This window comes from Salvelinus fontinalis, chromosome 32 (genome assembly GCF_029448725.1).
Source record: "Salvelinus fontinalis isolate EN_2023a chromosome 32, ASM2944872v1, whole genome shotgun sequence".
In the NCBI taxonomy this organism is placed as follows: Eukaryota; Metazoa; Chordata; class Actinopteri; order Salmoniformes; family Salmonidae; genus Salvelinus; species Salvelinus fontinalis.
Genome location: NC_074696.1, coordinates 23,332,415 through 23,354,554, shown reverse-complemented (window position 1 = coordinate 23,354,554; position 22,140 = coordinate 23,332,415). Strand labels below are relative to the sequence as shown.

At 44.5% G+C, this 22,140-nt stretch overlaps 1 protein-coding gene across 1 annotated transcript in view; it reads right to left on the bottom strand.

The window, feature by feature from the left end:
* LOC129830944 (enhancer of filamentation 1-like) overlaps positions 1-6,609 on the bottom strand; it is a 43,541-nt gene extending 36,932 nt beyond the window's left edge. The window contains exon 1 of the mRNA XM_055893806.1: positions 6,347-6,609. Within this exon, the coding sequence (XP_055749781.1) occupies positions 6,347-6,358 (12 nt within the window). The 5' untranslated portion in view covers positions 6,359-6,609. The remainder of the gene's footprint in view (positions 1-6,346) is intronic.
* Positions 6,610-22,140: the final 15,531 nt, after the last annotated feature.

Here is a 22,140-nt window from a genome sequence, read left to right as displayed (position 1 = left end):
AAGGGTCTCCTTTCCTCTCGCCCCAGAAAAGAAAATCTGTGTCGTAACACCCTTAAATGCCAAGGGCCACATCATTCAACCTCTCTCGCGCTCTCGCAATTAAATTAAAATGTGCTTTATTAGGAAAATTGGGAAACATATGTTTACATTGCCAAAGCAAATTAAATTTAAATAAACAAAAGTTAAATAAATAATCAGAAATTAACAGTAAACATTACATTCTCTCTCGCTCTCTCATTCTCTCTGTCATACAACCTCCCCCCCCTCTCTGCCCCCCCCCCCCCCTCTGTTTCCGTGTTATGAATCCCTTAACCCTACTCACTTAGTCAGTGAGGCAGCCAGAAGTCTCTGTCTGTACAGACTCGTCCTGGGGGGATTACGTGCATTAGAGGACCTATGGAAACCAAGCCCTTCCCCTCACACCTGCCCACCTGTTGGAAAACATCTCTGATGTCACAGACAAAGGCTACTGCCGGATACACCGACCAGTAGCGGTGTGTAGGTAAAATCAACGGGGAAGCTAAATCAGGAAAAAAAGCCATATTACAACCTGTGTTGTGATAATTGCGTTGTTGGCTCTATAACCTCTTAGTTCATATGCCTTGTCATCGTCATATATAGGCGCAAGGTCGAGACAATAAGAAGATACAGTGAGTGGCTGAATAAATTCAACAACACCTTTGTTTCATCACAAAACCGGAGAGCAACATCTGTCCGGTGGAGTCCACAAAGCATATTGCATGTAACAAACAGTTACATAACCTACAGCATGGTCAAGCAAGTTAATGTTTACACAACTTTTGATTTAAAACACTAGAGTTACTGCAAGTCGCAAAGAAAACAGGAGCTGCCTCCACTATTCCAGCACCATTTCAACTTCAACATCATCAAATCACCTATGCTCAGTCTAATACAGTGACAACTAAAAGATTCCGAAAAAGATTTAGTCCAATCAACATAAGCTAAATAGCATATGTGTGTGTGTAAACACAGCTGTGTGTGTGTGCGTAAGTAGAAAAAACAACGTCAATGCCATCCTCCTCTCTTTCATGTTGCCGAAACGGTCTATGACATACAATACACGCTTTTAGTTTTTGTTGTCCTAGGCTACCTGGCTAAAATGCTTGCTCGCTAGCCTAACTTCCTTTCATGGGCAACCTTAGCTAGTTAACATTAGTATAATACATATAGCTACATATTGAACTTCCATCCGCTCATGCCAGAGGCACAATGTATGAATTTATGGTTGGATCAGAATCGTTGTTATAATCACTGGCTAGTACAGAGAGCCCACGGAGCCCACGGAGGACAACAACACAACAAGAGTTTTGTTCTGTCAATGACGTTTGGCTTTTGTAACCTTTATTTAACTAGGCAAGTCAGTTAAGAACAAATTCTAATTTACAATGATGGCCTACCCCGGCCAAAACCGGATGACGCTGTGCCAATTGTGCGCTGTCCTATAGGACTCCCAATCACTGCCGGGAGTGATACAGCCTGGATTGATGTGATCTGATTGATGTGATCTGATTCCATTTATACTTTTTTGTTTGTGCCAGGACCATTCACATTTGAGCTCACTCAGTTTAGCTCAACGCTGATTGGCTATTCTTGTATATTTTTTTAATCAAGGGATGCCAAATGCTCACTGGCTTCCCTTGCATTCAGAGATACGGGGCACAAAAAATATTAACACTATTTGACGTGTAAAATAACACAACATCTGTTTCAGTAGCTATAGTTAGCTAGCTAACTATATAGCTAGGTGTCATCATCTAAAATAACCCTAATTTATAAGACAGTTCTTATTTGATTAATGGTGGTCGGACCCATCTATGTGAAGCTAGCCACAATAAGGATAAGCCACAATAGTGGACTTTGCGGTTCGCCTTCAAAATATAGGTATGGCATAATTCTACTATTTGTATTCATTTGCATTACTGTCAATGACATACTTTTATTTTGAAGGCAAACCGCAAATTCCACTATTGTGCCTAATCCTTATTGTGGCTAGCTTCACAACACATACCCCGGTGCGGTCGAGCCTCACTAGCCAGATGAAGCTAGCTGGCTGGTTATAATGTTAGCTTTGGGCAACAGGGTTAAGTTGCTGACTAGCTATTTATTTTCATGAACTGAAGTTCCATTTCTATAGGCGAACAACAAGTGGCAACCTTGCTAATACTTACCCACAAGGATTCCTAAATCATTGCTAAAAATAATGAAAATGACTGCAGGTTCTACTGGTCATTGTTTTCAGGCTGGTTGTATTGGTGCTAGCTAGGTACCAAGCTAAAGCTAGCTACCTCAGAAGTTGCATTCGAACAAATTATGTTTTATTACCAACGCGGTATTGTGAACACATCGTTCGTGGCCGGTGTTTGCTTGTTTGCAGACTTTTTTGTACAGCTTTGACAGTGCTACTGTGTCTTTTTTGACATGCAAAGACCCAAACGGCGTTCCATAGTATGTATATTGTGAAGCTAATAGCAGTGACGCCATTACTGTGTAACTTCGGTAGGGCAACATCTGAAAAATAGCGCACTTAGCAGTGTGTCGCGGTGCTCGACCAGTCGGTGAAAGCCAACATCACCCACGACAGAGAACGGTTGATTGTCAAGGGCAATTAATTCCATTATCTTGGCTTTAATGGATTTCGCCTTTGAGTTGTCTCGCTGAAATTTTGTTACTCTTTCAAATGACTGCTGGATCCACACAGCAGACATTGTGGGTTAGGTTAGGAATGCTGTGTTGCACGTATAGCACAACATTTTACGTGGCGTCATTACATCATGTACTTACATTATATAGGTATGCACGTCAGCTTTGACATCGGTTTTGCACATCCGGGCGTTAAACTAGACATCGGCCGATACCGATGTTGCCATTTTTAGCTAATACCGGCCGATTCCAATATGTTCACCGATTTATCTTGCATCCCTACTATATAGTGTGCTACTTTTGACCAGGGGCCAGTCACAAGTAGTGGACTGCATCGAGAGTTGGGGACTATAAGGTTCTATCTGCAAAAAGATGATTCTGAGATAATTTACTTCAAAGTTCCGAACCCTCGTTGGTTTGATTTGTGTCAGCAATTTTAATCTGTATTCTTCTGAACTCAACAACATTAATTTTGGTTTTTAGAGTACTATATAGGTAGAGAACATTGAACAGAAAAAGGCTACATCTTGACAAACTACTCTTGACAAAAATGCAGCTAGAACCTTTTAGTCCCAAACTCTCGATAAAGATACATCAAATAGTGCATCTTTTTTTGACACGCAAAGACCCAAACGGCGTTCCATATAAATCCTGGTTGAGAACGAAACGACTGAACAAATGAACAACAAAACACCACAGCAAGTAAGTGAAAGAAATAGGTTTTGATTATGTTTTACTGGTAATGGGGAGATACGTAAATGCCAACAAAAGAACTTTTTGGTCAGTGTGGTGTGTGTGTGTGTAACCTTTATTTAACTAGGCAAGTCAGTTAAGAACAAATTCTTATTTACAATGACGGCCTGGTTGGGCCAATTGTGCGCCGCACTATGGGACTCCCAATCACGGCCGGATGTGATACAGCCTGGATTCGAACCAGGGACTGTAGTGACGCCTCTTGCACTCAGATGCAGTGCCTTAGATCGCTGCGTCCATGTGTGTGTTAACTATTTATCTGTACTAGAATGCTTAAAAGGCCGCTAAAATTGTAAATATCGGTTATCGGTATCTGGGTTTTTGGCAAGGAAAATATTGGATATTGGCCAAAAATGTCATATCGGTGCATCACTACTATATAGGGAATAGGGTACCATTTGGGACACATCCAGGATTAATTTAATACTTAATACTTAACTTCAGCGCTATGAATAATTCACCCTCAGTAAGAGGACATCTGATAGAGAGGACATAAAACTTCCTGTAAATATTTAACTGAAATAAAGTGTGCTACATCACAAGACGCAGGCTATAAACTGTAAACCTAAGTGGCTGACTCAGGAGCAGAGAGCAAATACATTATGGCTACGTCCCAAATGTGCACCCTATTCACTATGTGGTGCATTTCAAATGGAATAGGGTGCCATTTAGGACACAACCTGGGAAGGGATAGGTCAGTCCGCGACTGACCTATCCCAGCCTGGTGTGCATCCGCCCTTTCCCTGCACTGTTGCGTAATACAGCGAGGTTATCGCAGAATGGTGTTGGTTGTGTCAGGCTGACTGTGTTATTGCTAAGCTCTTTCAGACAGAAGTGGGAGAGTGGGGAGAGGACAGGTCTGCTGCATCAGAGGGTATGGCTGGCATCATACCGATCCAAGCCCAACAGGGCCTGATAACAAACCCTGTATCCCTGACCTACACAGCCCCATATTACTCTAGATAGCTTGTGGATAGCTGGAATGCTGTTTTAACCAATCAGCATTCAGGATTAGACCCACCCATTGTATAAAACCCTATATTACTCTAGGAATGAGGAAACCAGGTTAGAAGAACAGACCAATAATGCAACATACTGTACATAGGCATGCCGCAAACACACATAGCACACATGACGACGCAATCACTAGGCCCTTGGGGAAAGCCTGCATGTGCCATGCGCTCAGAAGTGTGAAGTGGAATTCAGCCAAGTGAGTGATCATCTACTACTGATCTAGATTTGGGGGCTTTTCACCGTGATTAAGGCCAAACCAAGCCTCTACAGCATTGTGTTAACTTTACACTGAAGTCATTGGCTCTTGATACTACTGAATCACCAGGGAACTACTACACAGCTTTGCGAGAGAGAGAGCTGTGAGTTCTGGCTTTTCTAATATGGTATTATGACAGACTTCAGACCCAAGCACATGTCTCCAATAGAGAAGAAAAGAGGATGGAGTGAAATAACACTTAGCTGGGAAAGCACATGGGTGGTTATTTCAGTAAGTACAGTACCATAGAGGAGTCCAAACAGCACGGCCAGTGTAATAACGGTTTGCCAGCTCTCTTGCCAAGTGCCCTACATTCCCCAGATAGTGTGAAGTAGACAAAAGCATTCCATTCAAGAAGATCTGTGAACCTCATACCATAGTAGGAAGTGGATCTTCCCATACGCTCCAGACAGTGCCAGTGTTAATGGTGAATGAACGGAATAGAACTATACAGAGAACAGGTTTCCTTGGCTTGAGATTTGAGAGACAGACAGCCCCATGCCTTCAAGGCAGGGTTTTATGTTGATTCTGACACTGGCCCTGATTGCCAGCAAAATCTCCGTTACTCCTTACTTTACAGAGCTCATGGACAGTGCAGTCTATTGATTTATACAATCTAAGCAGCTTTTTAAGAAATCATGAATAGGCTAAGTTCTAGAAACATTTATGAATTATGAGTGGCTGTTACAACAGGCTGAGGCCAATCGAGCATACAAGGCAGAATTGAACACATATGATGTCAGTGCTTGGACTCACAGGTCACACCCTCAAAGTAGAAAGGTTAAATCCACTTCACTGAATGTCTCGTTTGTTCGTCAGTCCTTGAGTGTAAACCAAATGTATTTCCCAAACAATGCTACAGGCAAGGTCGAATGGGCAGCAGGGAGAGAACGCAGCGAGAGAATGAATGCGCCAAAGTATCCTTTAAGTGCTACTAAGTAACCTGAGTCGATGCAATTATTTATTACCCGTGATGAAGGTACAATGGCGTTCACTGTCAACGCATGGTCATTTGATTGCCCCATAATAAATCATGACCCACCCTTCAGAATAAGCATAAGAGAGAATTCTTAGATAGGCAGCTGCTATTCATTTCCCGCGATCCAAACGTCACTGCGTTAGTTATATAGTGTGGATTTAAATCCCACATAGCCTACGTACAGAGAAAGTAACGGTATGTATGCCAATTTAGTTAACAATATGACTTGTATGACTTGTGGAGACCAAAGACCGAACCAAGAGTAGACCACAGAGTATCATCTCTGCGTTGACAGCCCAAGTCTGCGGTGGGCTGAATGCAATCTACTTATGTAACTTTGTTACAACAAAATATTGACACAACGGTGTAACATTGTTACAACTATGTTGTTACAACAATGTAATGTTACAGAATCCATTGACATAACCAGTCCATTATTTCAACGCTCTGTTTATCTTCAAAGAAACGTTAACTTGATGATTGCTATTGTATTCACTCTATGGAACATTGCTTTGTGGTTAAAAACTGTTATGACTTTTTCCAATAAAGTTTATTCTATAAGAGACAAAATATTGTTGTTACGCTAGGTTATGGTGACAAACCCAATACATTCATTACACTCTCATCACAGAGAATTTCTGGAGAAGTAATTTCATTGCATTGCATTGAGGCGAGTCACTTACTTTGTACTTCATTTTGAACGCCTACAACTCGTCTTCTCTCAGACTCCGGGAAAGTGTAAAATATCCGCTTTCGCGTCAAAGAGAACACATCTGAATGTTGCAACGAAACGTTTTCTTTGCGATCAAACAGCCATGAAGAGTTGGTAAATGGTAAAGACAATAAAAAGCGAACGTTTCCTTCAATGATTTTCAATCCAGTTGCCCGTATCACTGTGGTTCTGCAATATACTTCTGCTAGCCCGCTGTAAGAGAATGCGTTTACTAACTACATGAATCCCTCTTAGCTCATTTACATAATGCGGTTCTCATTGGTCAAATCCGTACTGGTACCCCCCCTCTTGCGGAGGACACCGAACGTCATAAACTGAATGGTCTGCTAAAATTATAATTTCCATGTCTATTGACTAGAAGCAAGGACCAAAATGTATTGTATTATAAATCAAGGTCTTATGGGACTTTGCTTGGTGCAAGGTACAGAAGGCTACTACTATGGCCTACTTAGAACAGTCTTTAGAATCCTTTAGGCACCACATTGAGAGCAGAAATGCAGTTCGACCAGCAGAGCTCACCTGATGCTCCCGAGCTAGGAATTACATTACTCTCTAATCCTTTGATTAAGCGCAATATTTTACACATCTGAAACTTGAAACATCAAGACATGTATATATGCTGCATAAATGAGCAAAGTCTTACTGAGCAAAGGGTCTATCAAAGAGTCAAGTGTTGTACCTGAGGAAAGCAGCCACTGCCGTGTCATCCACGCCAGGTATTCTTAACACCTCGGGTGTTAACTGGTTCTGATAGGGGGGATGAAACAACAGAATTCATTCATTTTCAATGAGAGAGAAGCAAAGTCGGTGAGAGAACATTGAGTGATGTGAGCATGGGCGAGGGAGAGTGAACAAGGCGGGACGTAAAATAAGGAAAGCGGAACTGTATGCAAATACTCCACGACATCGCAGCGCTATTGACCAGTCGAAGTTCACTATAGCTTCCAGCCCCTATAGGATTGGCTGATTGCTAGCACCCACACGAGCGCAAAGCTAGCATGGCGAGGCGAAATACAAGTGCTAATTAATCAAGGCAGTAACCAACCCAACTAATACAGTTCAATCGAAAACAATGGTTAACTATACAATAAGAATAGTTGCCATCCACCCCGCCAGGCCCACACAGTCAGACTGAGCAAAGACAAATACATAATACTCCTCGGTACCCTCCCCCAATCAACACCCCCCAAGCCACTGCATGTTGTTCAATGATGATGAAATTAAACAAGTAAGTCTACTATGTTCGGTCTACAGCCTCATGAGAGAGGTCAGACTGTTGGAGCGCTCAGGGGACAGGAACAAGAGCCGGGCTTACTTGTTTGATTTCATCATCATTGATTTCACCATCATTGCACAACATGCAGTGGCTTTGAAACCAAAGTAAGTTTTCTAAAATATAAATATGGTAGAGATGGTTAAGGTGATTTTGTGCAAGCAGGACATGAGTGGAGAAAAAGTTGGTGAAGTTGGTGCAAGACATCCCAGAAGGCTGTCTAGGTATTGTGTCCATCAAGTACAGGGTTACATCAGCTTACCCAACATGACACATTTACACACACACACACACACACACACACACACACACACACACACACACACACACACACACACACACACACACACACACACACACACACACACACACACACACACACACACACACACACACACACACACACACACACACACACACACACACACACACACACACACACACACACACAAAGGAAGTAGGATTGTATGATGCTTTTTTCAAGATCAGGCTTCAACAGAGTTTCAGTTTCTATAATGATAGATTGTTATAAGATTCAGCAATCTTATAAACATATGTTTCTGAACTATTTATAAGTTGTCCATGTCAAAAAAGTGTTAGGCTTGGTTGTTTATCAGTAGCTTCTACTTTTTGTCTTGACATTGAGTGGACTTTAACCCATAATTTTCATGATAACTTTTTTTTTCTCCCCCTGATAGACCCACACATGGACCTTGATCATGCTGTTTTGTTGTTTTCTCGCCCAGTAAGTTCAACCACCCAACAGCATCTGCAAAGAAAACTCTAAATCAGCCCCCGAAAACAAATGTTCTGCCTAACCACCTACTTTTCTCAAGATGTAATGGTAAAACTATTCTTCAATTATAGACATAAGATGATGAGTTATTGTGCTTATAACGGAGTAATCAAGAAAACACAACCTAAATAACTTTATATCAAGTGGACTTACCCGGTCGTTGTGTGTGCAGTGAAGTAGTGTAACAGCGCAGATGAGACTTAAGATGTGTCTTAGAGCATGGGGCACATGCATACAGTAAGAACAGAGAGGTGAGAAACAACGCCCTAGTGAGCATCTATCTGAGCTGAGAGAGAGCTTGGCAGGAAGGCCTTCGTTTCAACACTCGGCGTCATACCAAACATGTGGCTAGACACACCACACTGTACTAAGAACTAAGAACAGATATAGCCCTTGGTTTACTCCAGACCTGACTGCCCTCGACCAGCACAAAAACATCCTGTGGTGTACTGCACTGGCATCGAATAGTCCCTGTGATATGCAACTTTTCAGGGAAGTCAGGAACCAATACACACAGTCAGTCAGGAAAGCAAAGGCTAGCTTTTTCAAACAGAAATGTGCATCCAGTAGCTCTAACTACAAAAAGTTCTGGGACACTGTAAAGTCTATGGAGAATAAGAGCACCTCCTCCCAGCTGCCCACTGCACCCAGGCTAGGAAACACTGTCACCACCGAAAAAATCCAAGATAATTGAGAATTTCAATAAGCATTTCTCTACGGCTGGCCATGCTTTCCTCCTGATTACCCCAACCCCGGCCAACAGCTCTGCACCCCCCACAGCTACTTGTCCAAGCCTCCCCAGCTTCTCCTTCACCCAAATCCAGACAGCAGATGTTCTGAAAGAGCTGCAAAACCTGGACCTGTACAAATCAGCTGGGCTAGACAATCTGGACCCTCTATTTCTATAATTATCCACCGCCATTGTTGCAAAGATTCCTAAAGATTGGAAAGCTGCCACGGTCATCCCCCTCTTCAAAGGGGGAGACACTCCAGACCCAAACTGTTATAGACCTATATCCATCCTGCCCTGCCTTTCTAAAGTCTTCGAAAGCCAAGTTAACAAACAGATCACTGACCATTTCGAATCCCACCGTACCTTCTCCTCTGTGCAATCCGGTTTTCATAGCTGGTCACGGGTGCACCTCAGCCACGTTCAAGGTACTAAACAATATCATAACCATCATCGATAAGGCTTTCGACTCTGTCAATCACCATATTCTTATCGGCAGACTCAACAGCCTTGGTTTCTCAAATGATTGCCTCGCCTGGTTTACCAACTACTTCTCAGATAGAGTCCAGTGTGTCAAATCGGAGGGCATGTTGTCCGGATCTCTGGCAGTCTCTATGGGGGTACCACAGGGTTCAATTCTCGGGCCGACTCTTTTCTCTGTATAAATCAATGCTGTCGCTCTTGCTGCGGGTGATTCCTTGATCCACCTCTACGCAGACGACACCATTCTGTATACATCTGGCCCTTCTTTGGACACTGTGTTAACAAACCTCCAAACAAGCTTCAATGCCATAAAACACTCCTTCTGTGGCCTCCAGCTGCTCTTAAACACTAGTAAAACTAAATGCATGCTTTTCAACCGATCGCTACCCGCACCCGCCCGCCCGAGTAGCATCCCTACTCTGGACGGTTCTGACTTAGAATATGTGGACAACTACAAATACCTAGGTGTCTGGCTAGACTGTAAACTCTCCTTCCAGACTCACATTAAGCATCTCCAATCCAAAATGAAATCTAGAAGCGGCTTCCTATTTCGCAACAAAGCCTCCTTCACTCCTGCTGCCAAACATACCCTCATAAAACTGACTATCCTACCAATACTTGAATTCGGCGATCTCATTTACAAAATAGCCTCCAACACTCTACTCAGCAAACTGGATGCAGTCTATCACAGTGCCATCCGTTTTGTCACCAAAGCCCCATATACCACCCACCACTGCGACCTGTATGCTCTCGTCGGCTGGCCCTTGCTACATATTCGTCGCCAGACCCACTGGCTCCAGGTCATCTATAAGTCTTTGCTAGGTAAAGCTCCGCCTTATCTCAGCTCACTGGTCACCATAACAACACCCACCCGTAGCACGCGCTCCAACAGGTATATCTCACTGGTCATCCCCAAAGCCAAGACCTTCTTTGGCCGCCTTCCCTTCCAGTTGTCTGCTGCCAATGACTGGAACGAATTGCAAAAATCGCTGAAGTTGGAGACTTATATCTCCCTCACTAACTTTAAACATTAGCTATCTGAGCAGCTTACCAATCGCTGCAGCTGTACATAGCCCATCTGTAAATAGCCCACCCAACTACCTACCTCATCATTCTTATTTACTTTTCTGCTCTTTTGCACACCAGCAGTTCTACTTGCACATCATCATCTGCACATATATCACTTCAGTGTTAATTTGTTAAATTGTAGTTACTTCGCTACTATGACCTATTTATTGCCTTACCTCCTTACTCCATTTGCACACACTGTATATAGATTTTTCTATTGTGTTATTGACTGTACTTTTGTTTATCCTATGTGCAACTGTGTTGTTTTTTGTCGCACTGCTTTGCTTTATCTTGGCCAGGTTGCAGTTGTAAATGAGAACTTGTTCACAACTTGCCTACCTGGTTAAATAAAGGTGAAATAAAATTTACAAAAAAAAAAAGTACAGCAGCCTCATAGAAAAGCAGAAGAAGGTACAGATGTCATTTTAACGTCTAGTTTTGATCTACATTTGGTTTAGTTGTCAACTAACGTAAATTCAATGTGAAATCCAAAAAGTCATCATGTTATTGGATTTAGGTTTAAAGTTGTCACGTTCCTGACCTATTTCTGTTAGTTTGTTGTATGTGTTAGTTGGTCAGGATGTGAGTTTGGGTGGGCATTCTATGTTTTCTGTTTCTATGTTGGTTTAAGGGTTGCCTGGTATGGCTCTCAATTAGAGGCAGGTGTTTGGCGTTTCCTCTAATTGAGAGTCATATTTAGGTAGGTTGTTTCACAGTGTTCGTTGTGGGTGGTTGTCTCCTGTGTTAGTGTTTGTTGCACCATACGGGACTGTTTCGTGCGTTCGTCATTTTGTGTAGTCAGTTTTCCTGTTCGTGATTTCTTCGTGTTTCATGTAAGTTCGTTGTCCAGGTCTGTCTACATCGTTTTGTTGTTTTGTAATATATCAAGTGTTCTTCGTGTGTTTAATGCGTCTTGTAAATAAATCATTATGTATTCACAACCCGCTGCGCCTTGGTCGAATCACTACTCCTCCTCTTCGTATGAAGAGGAGGAGGAACACCGTTACAGAACCACCCACCAAATAACCAGAACCAAGCAGCGGTGTAACGGGAGGAAGGGACAGCGCAAGAAGGAGGAATGGACATGGGAGGATGTTTTGGACGGTAAAGGTTGCTACACATGGGAGGAGATCCTGGCTGGAAGGGATCGCCTCCCATGGAAACAGCTGGAGGCACTGAGGAGAGCAGAGGGAACCGGAGAAGGGAACCAGCGTTATGAGGGGACGCGTCTAGCACGGAAGCCCGAAAAGCCCGTGAGTACTTCCCAAAAATTTCTTGGGGGGGAGGCTAAGAGGTAGTGGGCCAAGGGCAGGTAGGAGACCTGCGCCCACTTCCCAGGCTAACCGTGGAGAGCGGGAGTACGGGCAGACACCGTGTTACGCAGTAGAGCTCACGGTGTCTCCTGTACGTGTGCATAGCCCAGTGCGGGTTATTCCACCTCCCCGCACTTGTAGGGCTAGATTGAGCATTGAGCCAAGTGCCATGAAGCCGGCTCTACATATCTGGCCACCAGTACGTCTCCTTGGGCCGGCTTACATGGCACCAGCTTTACCATGGAGTCCCCGGTTCGCCTACATAGCCCGGTGTGGGTTATTCCACCTCCCCGCACTGGGCGGGCGACGGGGAGCATTCAACCAGGTAAGGTTGGGCAGGCTCAATGCTCAAGGGAGCCAGTACGCTTGTACGGTCCGGTATTTCCGGCACTACCTCCCCGCCCCAGCCCAGTACCACCAGTGCCTACACCCCGCACCAGGTTTCCAGTGCGTTTCCAGAGCCCTGTTCCTCCTCCACGCACTCTCCCTATGGTGCGTGTCTTCAGCCCAGTGCCTCCAGTTCCGGCACCACGCACTAAGCCACCTGTGCGTCTCCAGAGCCCTGTACACACTGTTCCTTCTCCCCGTACTCGTCCTGATGTGCGTGCACTCAGCCCGGTGCCACCAGTGCCGGTACCACCCACCAGGCAAATAGTACGCTTTGAGAGTCCAGTGTGCCCTGTCCCTGCTCCCCGCACTAGGCTTGAAGTGCGTGTCTCCAGTCCGGTGCCTCCAGTTCCAGCACCACGCACCAGGCCTACAGTGCGTCTCAGCCGGCCAGAGTCTGCCGTCTGCCCAACGGCGCCTGAACTGTCCGTCTGCCAAGCGCCGCATGAACTGCTCGTCTGTATTGAGCCTTCAAAGCCGCCCGTCTGCCATGAGCCTGCAAAGCCGCCCGTCTGCCATGAGCCTACAGAGCCTTCCGCCAGACTGGAGCCGCTAGAGCCTTCCGCCAGACAGGAGCCGCTAGAGCCTTCCACCAGACAGGAGCAGCCAAAGCCTTCCGCTAGACAGGATCAGTCTGAGCCATCCGTCTCCGCAGCGCCATCTGAGCCATCCGTCTCCTCAGCGTCATCTGAGCCATCCGTCTCCTCAGCGCCGTCTGAGCCATCTGTCTCCTCAGCGCCATCTGAGCCATCCGTCTCCCCAGCGCCGTCTGAGCCATCCGTCTCCCCAGCGCCGTCTGAGCCATCCGTCTCCCCAGCGCCGTCTGAGCCATCCGTCTGCCCAGTGCCGTCTGAGCCATCCGTCTGTCCCGAGCCATTAGAGCCGCCCGTCTGTCCCGAGCCGTCAGAGCCGTTCGTCAGTCAGGATCTGCCAGAGCCACCAACCAGACAGGATCTGCCAGAGCCGCCAACCAGACAGGATCTGCCAGAGCCGCCAACCAGACAGGATCTGCCAGAGCCACCAACCAGACAGGATCTGCCAGAGCCGCCAACCAGACAGGATCTGCCAGAGCCGCCAACCAGACAGGATCTGCCAGAGCCGCCAGCGAGCCATGAGCGTCCAGAGCGGTCAGCCAGCCATGAGCATCCAGAGCCGTCAGCCAGCCATGAGCGTCCAGAGCCGTCAGCCAACCATGAGCGTCCAGAGCCGTCAGCCAGCCATGAGCGTCCAGAGCCGTCAGCCAGCCATGAGCGTCCAGAGCCGTCAGCCAGCCATGAGCGTCCAGAGCCGTCAGCTAGTCATGAGCGTCCAGAGCTGCCATGTATCCAGAACTGCCCCTCAGTCCAGAGCTGTCTCTCTGTCCGGAGCTGCCCTTCAGTCCGGAGTTGCCCCTAGTATCCTGAGCTACCTCTCTATCCTGAGCTACCTCTCTATCTACCTCTCTATTCTCACCTACCTCTATGTCCTGAGCTACCTTGTCCCGGAGCTGTCCCTTTATTTTGTGTTGCCTATATTAGGTGGGTGGAATGGAGGGGTGGTCATTCTGAGTTGGATTAGCAAGCTGGGATTGACTATGGTGGGGTGGGGACCTCGTCCTGAGCCTGAGCCACCACCGTGGTCAGATGCCCACCCAGACCCTCCCAAAAACTTTGTGCTGGTGCGCCCGGAGTTCGCACCTTAAGGGGGGGGTTATGTCACGTTCCTGACCTATTTCTGTTAGTTTGTTGTATGTGTTAGTTGGTCAGGACGTGAGTTTGGGTGGGCATTCTATGTTTTCTGTTTCTATGTTGGTTTAAGGGTTGCTTGGTATGGCTCTCAATTAGAGGCAGGTGTTTGGCGTTTCCTCTAATTGAGAGTCATATTTAGGTAGGTGGTTTCACAGTGTTCGTTGTGGGTGGTTGTCTCCTGTGTTAGTGTTTTTTGCACCATATGGGACTGTTTCGTGCGTTCTTCGTCTTATGTAGTCATTTTTCCTGTTGTGCGTTCTTCATGTTTTATGTAAGTTCGTATGTTCAGGTTTGTCTACATTCGTTTTGTTATTTTGTAATTTTCCAAGTGTTTTTCGTGTTCGTCTTCGTCTGTAAATAAATTCATTATGTCTTATTCACACGCTGCGTTCTGGTCAAATCCCTGCTCCTCCTCTTCGGATGAAGAGGAGGAGGAAAGCCGTTACAAAAGTTAAGTTAAACAAAATGATGAAATTCCCTTACGTTGATGACTTTTCAGTTTTCCACATTGATTTAATGTCACATACAATTTTTTGGTTAAAATGACATTGAAACAACGTTCTTTCAACCAGTTTTTGCCCAGTGGTTCCATATCTGAAGATATCTGGGGATCTATGCTGCAGGTGTCATATCTCAAACACTTGTCTATATAGCTGCAGTCACAATGTGACTGGAAAGAGGGAGAAAACACCTGTAATTAACCACCTTTCATGTGTTCGTTCTCAAATGTAATCTTTCTAATTACTGTCAGCTCTTTTGTCACAATCACAGAATCATGGGGCCTCGAATAACTCTCATTGTCTGTGCTGCACAGTCATATCCTCCATTATAATACTTCTTATGGAAACACTCAAAACAGTCACTTGTGTTGCGTGCACCATGCCCAGCTGGAGACCATTCTCTGGTCAGAAAAGCCTTCTCTCTCTGTGCAGGATAATAGCGTGTGGTTGTCGAGAATATGCACCTGTTTCCTATGACAAACACAGCCCTCATTTCCCTCTGTTTATAAGTCACAACATCGAGAAAAACAGCCTGAAACACACAAAAGGTTTGTTTAGTCCTTTTTGCACGACCTTCAGCTTGATTGAATGAGGTGTCAGAGACTACCAAGCAGCAGTGCACCTCAACAGTATGTGTCAGTTTATGCAAGAATGTATTCGTTTTTTATGCTATTTGTAGATAAGATGGAACTGATAAGGATCCAGAAAGCCACTAGCATGGAGGTCCTGCATTGCATTCTGTGCTAGATTGTGTATCCAACCAAAATCCTCTGTTTGAAGTGTCTGCAGACAATCAACGGCCAGAGAAAGATTAGTTTTAGCATTCAGGCTCACAGCATTCCTTCGCTACCACACGTCCCAATGACAACAAGTCACCACAGCCGTAGCATTTTGTTCTAGTTCTACTGTAGTGTGGTGGCAGAAGAGTCAATGCAATCTTCTTATAGACACACAACTCCCAGATCTGTTTGTGCGGTCTTGCCAACTTCATTGCTCTATCATCATGCCAAACAATGACAACAGTGGAGATGGCAAAACAGCACAAACCAATCTGGGCATACACTATGAATGGTATTGCACTACCGTTTTTCAGCACGGACTGAAATAGCTCTACAAATAGCCGACATGAAAAATGAGCAGTCACCTTTTCATCTTTGTGTCTGGTTATGGGTTTTGTGAAGTTTGGGTTTGCGTAAGAGCCCTGTAGAGTTGACCTTTGTATAACAGGGCCAGATGGGTCATACGTCTTCCATACATGTTCCATAAGAAGTTCACAGGGTCCTGTGAGGCAAACCAGAACTGGGGCTTATTCACCAGGAAGCAAACGGGCCGAAATGAGGAGGGACTAACCTGAACTTGTCCAATAAGAAACACTTGTTTTTGCTAAATGTTTTGCTACAGTGTGCACTAACAAATACACCCCTGGACTGACGGAGGCAGGGTCTCCAGGCGGTGTACCCTGACCAAAGCCTCTCTGTGCTGGGTAGAAGAGGGTGGAGGTGGCCCTTCGCGGATTACAGGCCCCCCTGTGAAATAAGGAGCTTTAGCACACTCCCCAAACCACCTCAAGCAGATTTATAGGTCTCCCACCCTACCCTGCCCTGGCTGCCTCCCACCTCGTCCAACAGGGCCCAGACAGGTGTTGCATCCCAAATGGCACCCTATTCCCTATATGGTGCACTACTCCAACATTGCTCATCCTAATATTTATATATTCCTTAATTCCATTCTTTAACTTTTAGAATTGTGTGTATTGTGTGAATTGTTGTGAATTGTTAGATATTACTGTACTGTTGGAGCTAGAAACACAAGCATTTCGCTACACCCGCAATAACGTCTGCTAAACTGTGTATGTGACCAATAACATTTGATTTGATTTGACTTGCTCCGGTCAGAAGTAGTGCACTATATAGGGAATAGGGTGCCATTTGGGACTCAGATTGGGTGAGGCCCCCTGCTCGACCCCCCGCTCGTCCTCACTGTCTCTTCTCTTTGCGGGCTGTGACCCTTAGTGACCTCGTGGCCTGGTAGCAGTGTGATGGAATGCACGGCCCGCTAAGACAAGGGCGTCTGAATAAGGAGTTATGAGCCTGCCTGGCACACACTGTTCCTTGCTAGGAACCATTTTGAATTGACACTGAATATATCTTCTCCCCATGTGATTAGATGTGCACAAACAGGACCCCCAGCTGAGTTAAAGAGGTTTCTCTAGAGAACATTTGAGGGATCATGGGCTGCATTTCAAATGGGAGCCTGGTCAAAAGTAGTGCACTGAATGGGAAACAGTGTGCCATTTGGGATGCAGACATCTTGGTTTAGCTGTGTGTAGCTGAGACAGAGGAGAGCTGAAAACGTGCCGGTCTGGGACTAGCCCGGTCCTCCCTCATCAACCCTCAAAGCTCTTTACTTTTCTTGGGGTTGTAAAATCTGGGTGTTTTTGTGGCAAATCCACTGCTCTGCTGTCTTCTTTGAAACTGCAGTGCAGACATCCCTCCTCTTTGTTCTTTATTTTCTGGCTTATTCTGAAGTCAGTCGGGATAAATGACAAAAACACTGCATGGGTTGTTCTTGAATAATGATCCTATATTGTCTTAAAACGCTTCTGGTTCATTACGTTTCCAAGTAGCGATGCAGTTGAAAGCGCTTTCTTTTCATGCACAAATGTGATATATCCTTGTGATTAATTATATAGTTATTCGATGTCGCCATGCACAATGACAAAGTATCTTGGATTTATGGAATGGAATTTTCTCAGCATCATTAGTTGAATTACTTGTAGATCAGAGTGAATAGTAATGGCCCCAAGATTAGACCCTGTGGCGCACCAGGAACTGTCAGTTGACTCCCATTTTACTAGCCCAGCCAATGTGAAGGTTTCATTTAGGTCGATTGTCACAGCTATAACTCAAGGAGCTGAATAGATCTCCTTGTCCCAGGCTAACGGCTCCTCTTTATTTGAGCTTTCAGACTGAGGTGGTTTAAATGATACACAACCACCCAAAACAAGGTCATAAAATCCAGTCTGAGAGTTGGATTACGCTTGATTAAGTAAACATTCAGAGTATTTTCAAATTATGCTCTATAACTGTATGACCCCAAGGTGAGCTTTTATGGCATTTTATGGTATTTCAATTCAGGTCTAACCTTCTCTCCTTTTTGTTCCTTATTTTTTACCCAGTCTCTCATTGTACATTATTATGACACAGCTTCCCATGTGAATCATTTGTTTCTGTATAACTCTCCATTTCTAGTACGGAGCCAACTGTTCATCATCTTGGCACCAGCCACAGCCAGCCACTGCAGAACCATACTTCAGTGTCAACTAGAGTTTTACAATCTCATACATTTGGAATAGGTACAGAAGTAAGGATTCCATTGCGCTCTAGCAGGAAAAGCTAGGTATCTACTTCTGAACAAATCCTTGATCATGCAAGTGCATCAGGATAACATACCCCACCTTGAAAGTGTTATCAAGGCCCTACATCTCAGGCAATCATTCAGTCCATTGAACAGAACAGCAAGTCCATACCACCGCTCAATTTATCTACCCAATCACCTCAATGCATTTCACAAACACTACGGCTGCGTCTAAAATGGCACCCTATGCCCTACAGTGCACCCATGGGGCTGTGGTCAAAAGTAGTGCACTATATAGGGAATAGGGTGCCATTTGGGACACCCACAAGGTGCCTCGGGATATTAAGGTAGGGGGGTGTTGGGGTAGCAGGGGTGCAGTTATACAGCCCAGTGAGTGATGAGAGCTGATAACGTGTTGACGCTTACATTTCCAATCGCGAGACACCCCATCTGTTTGGGAGTGCGATAAGACCCTCCATTGGCACGGTGACAGACTGTGTGATGGTGATGCGAAGGACCCCCTCCCTCTGTGTGTGATGAGGTTGGGGGGCAGTGGGGAGGAGGCGGAGGGATCTGTGAGTGCTGTGTGCAGCTTTTAATCAGGCCACTAATCCCACAGGGTTTTAAAGCAGCCCCATTGTTAGAGTGAGGGTGTGAGTGAAATGAGACGGTTTAAGGTGATCTTGAGACGATGAAGGGGGGCTGTGTTTGTCTGTCTGGGAGGTCATAATTGTGGGTCTACAAGTGTGTATATGGATATGAGTGTTATCAATTTCATCCAATTATGATTTGCAATGCATTCCTTAAAGGCCCAGTACATTCAGATACGTGAATTTCCTGTGTTGTGTATGTATACAGTATTTCCACACTGAGGTTGGAATAATACTGTGAAATTGTGAAAATGATGATCATGCCCTTTTAGTGTAAGAGCTGTTAGTGTAAGAGTCTGTTTTGGTGGGATGGAGATTTGACCTACCTGGTGACATGGTAAATGTGTTACTAGACCAATAAGAAAGAGAGTTCCAAACCTCTCTGCCAATAACAGCTAGTTTTCAGTTTTCTTCTCCCTACTCTGTCCCAGACAGTCCTAGCTAAATTCTTTCTTGAGAAATTGCTCTTTCATAAGAAGCTATTTTTGTTTATTTTTTACCCTTTCAGTTGAAAACAATCACAGTAAGTTACTTAAATGTTATCCCGAAATGATTTGATATTATGACATAAAAAGGGCTGCATTGGACCGTTAACCATGTTTAATTAGCCTGCGGAGGAAGTCTGCTTAGTCTCATCCACTTTACCACTCATCTGTCATTCCCACTTCTAAGTATGCAGATATCTTCTCCCTGTATATTTTACAGGCAGATCCAGTGCATGTGGACAGCTACTTTCAGTCAGGGCCAAAGCTATGAAACAATGTCTTGAGAGGAAAACATAGTGGTTGTGGCTGGCCTCTCCTGGTTATTTAGGGACAGTATCCATCCACCCTTTTTTTGTGGCCAGTGGTGGAAGGGGCGGTGCGGGTGGGACTTCTAGAGGCTATAAGCTAAGCATCTCCCCTATAGACTCTGTGTCACGCCCTGACCTTAGAGATCCTTTTTATGTCTATTTGGATTGGTCAGGGTGTGATTTGGGGTGGGTATTCTATGTTCTATTATTTGTATTTCTATGTTTTGGCTGGGTAGGGTTCTCAATCAGAGACAGCTGTCTATCGTTGTCTTTGAATGAGAACCATACTTAGGTAGCCCTTTTTCCCACCTGTCTTTGTGGGAAGGTGACTTTGTTTATGGCACATAGCCTTTAGCTTCACGGTTTGTTTTGTAGTGGAAAAGGAATATGTACGCTTACCACGCTGCACCTTGGGCTACTTCATTCAACAGCCGTGACACTCTGGATAGTGTAGACACAGAGAGGAGATGGTGCCCCTGGCCTTCAAAACACACAGACAGACACATATACACACACAAATGCATGCATGCAAACAGACACACACACATACATGCACACTTGCACACACACAGTAAATCGAAACCTAAACTCTCCCGGGTCTAGTCCTGCAGTTGACAATTTTCTTGGAGACAAACAGCCTTCAGCCAAGTGACCTACTTAAGGGTCTTTTACACCACTACATGCTAACCTTTTCTCCTTCTCCCTTTATTCAGCTATCCTTTCTTGCATTCCTCCTCTATATGTCCATAGCTTCCCCAGGCTCAGGCTATACCTATATACAGTACGCGTTAGACCCAGGCATGTTTTGTTAGCTTAATCTTACCAAAACATGAGGAAGAACAAAAGAGGCTTGTACAAAGACAAAATATCTGAACGTATGGAAGGAAAACCAGTAAAAAGCAAAGCCGTGATACGATACAAATCATCCGTGCTGCTAGGCTCATTGTGCTGTCTCTGGTATGACTGGCAGTCTGGTCGGTTGGTGGAAACAGGGCTCTGGTTTCCTGCATAGTTTGGTACTCCCTACTCCTGCATACTGCTCTCTGCTCACAGAAAAAAAAGGCCACTCCAAATTCGCTCCATTCATTAAAATCACATTTTAACCAACACCCATCTATTTTTGTGTGTACCTGGTATTTTAATAAACATGAAAAGGTGAATGTAAGAAGCGCTCATCATTTCAAATAGTCTACATGTCATATTAAACAGCATCTAAATACTCTAAATAGGTCAGGAGCCAGACAGGGAGCCTAAGAAGGAACGGAAATGAATTATTTAGGCAATATTATTTAAATTATTTCAAGGCTATCACCTACAAAGAAATACATTGTGAAGCATTTGCCAGTTCAACACAATAGGCTGACAGGGACATAAAGTGCTCAGCAAAACAACATTTTGTTGTATGAAAACATTATCGTCTATAAATTATGCAAATATAATTAAATACAAATTAAACAAAAAATTCCTTATTAGTGCCTTTGAATACATTTTAAGAATTCTCTTTAGAAACCGGAGTTTGGACAGTCTGTGGCTCAAGGCTCATGCGATGTTGCCTGGAGAGCAGGCCAGCAGCAGTGTAACGGCTGTCATATTCGTTCTCCTCCTCAGACGAGGAGGAGCATGTATCGGACCAAGGCGCAGCGGGTGATGAATACATAATGAATTTTAATAATAATAACGAAGACGAAAAAACACTTGAACAAACTACAAAACAATAAACGAAGTTAACAGACCTGAACAAATGAACTTACATAACACGAAGAACGCACGAACACGAACAGGAACAGACTAAACAAACGAAACAGTCCCGTGTGGTGACGAACACAAACACGGAAAACAATCACCCACAAACAAACAGTGAGAACAGCCTACCTTAATATGGTTCTCAATCAGAGGAAACGTCAAACACCTGCCTCTAATTGAGAACCATATCAGGCAACACATTTAACCCAACATAGAAACACATAACATAGAATGCCCACCCCAACTCACGCCCTGACCAACTAAACACATACAAAAACAATGGAAAACAGGTCAGGAACGTGACAAGCAGAGAGATATTCGCCGAGCTTGCAGAGCCACTGGGGATGCTGAACACCCTTTTGGCCAATTTTGTCAGGCTGGAGAGATGCAGTTTTTTTTTCTATAGGTAAGCCTAAAGGCTTTTAGGCAAAATAACCCAATCAAAACAGAAAGCTCCTTGAAAGTGGAAATATGCCAGGCCTATTGATCCAAAAACAATGATGGCCTATTGTATAGATAATAGTACAAAAATGTACAAAACATTTAAGAGATCCGATTTTTTGTTTATAAATACTTTGCTACAATGATACACTTAGTTATCTACCCACCTCGTTCCTTTCTTTTACCATGTTCACTTAATAAGTACACCATCAAGCTTTCGGGGAATGTGTCCAAAATGATTCTTTAGTGTTGGACAAAACATCACTGCATTCCCTCTCGTGCTCTTGGTCGTCATCTTTGTAAGTCACCTTGATTTAGCACCTGTGTGTTTTATCAGTTTCTTTATGAAAATATGTAGTAAACTCCATGACAGTAACTAAAGCAAGGGGCTATAGCAGCACACAAGTAGACTACAATTGTATGCTGGGCCGGGCATGCCCTGAGCTCATGAATTGAGATCTACTGGAGTGAAATTGGAGCGGG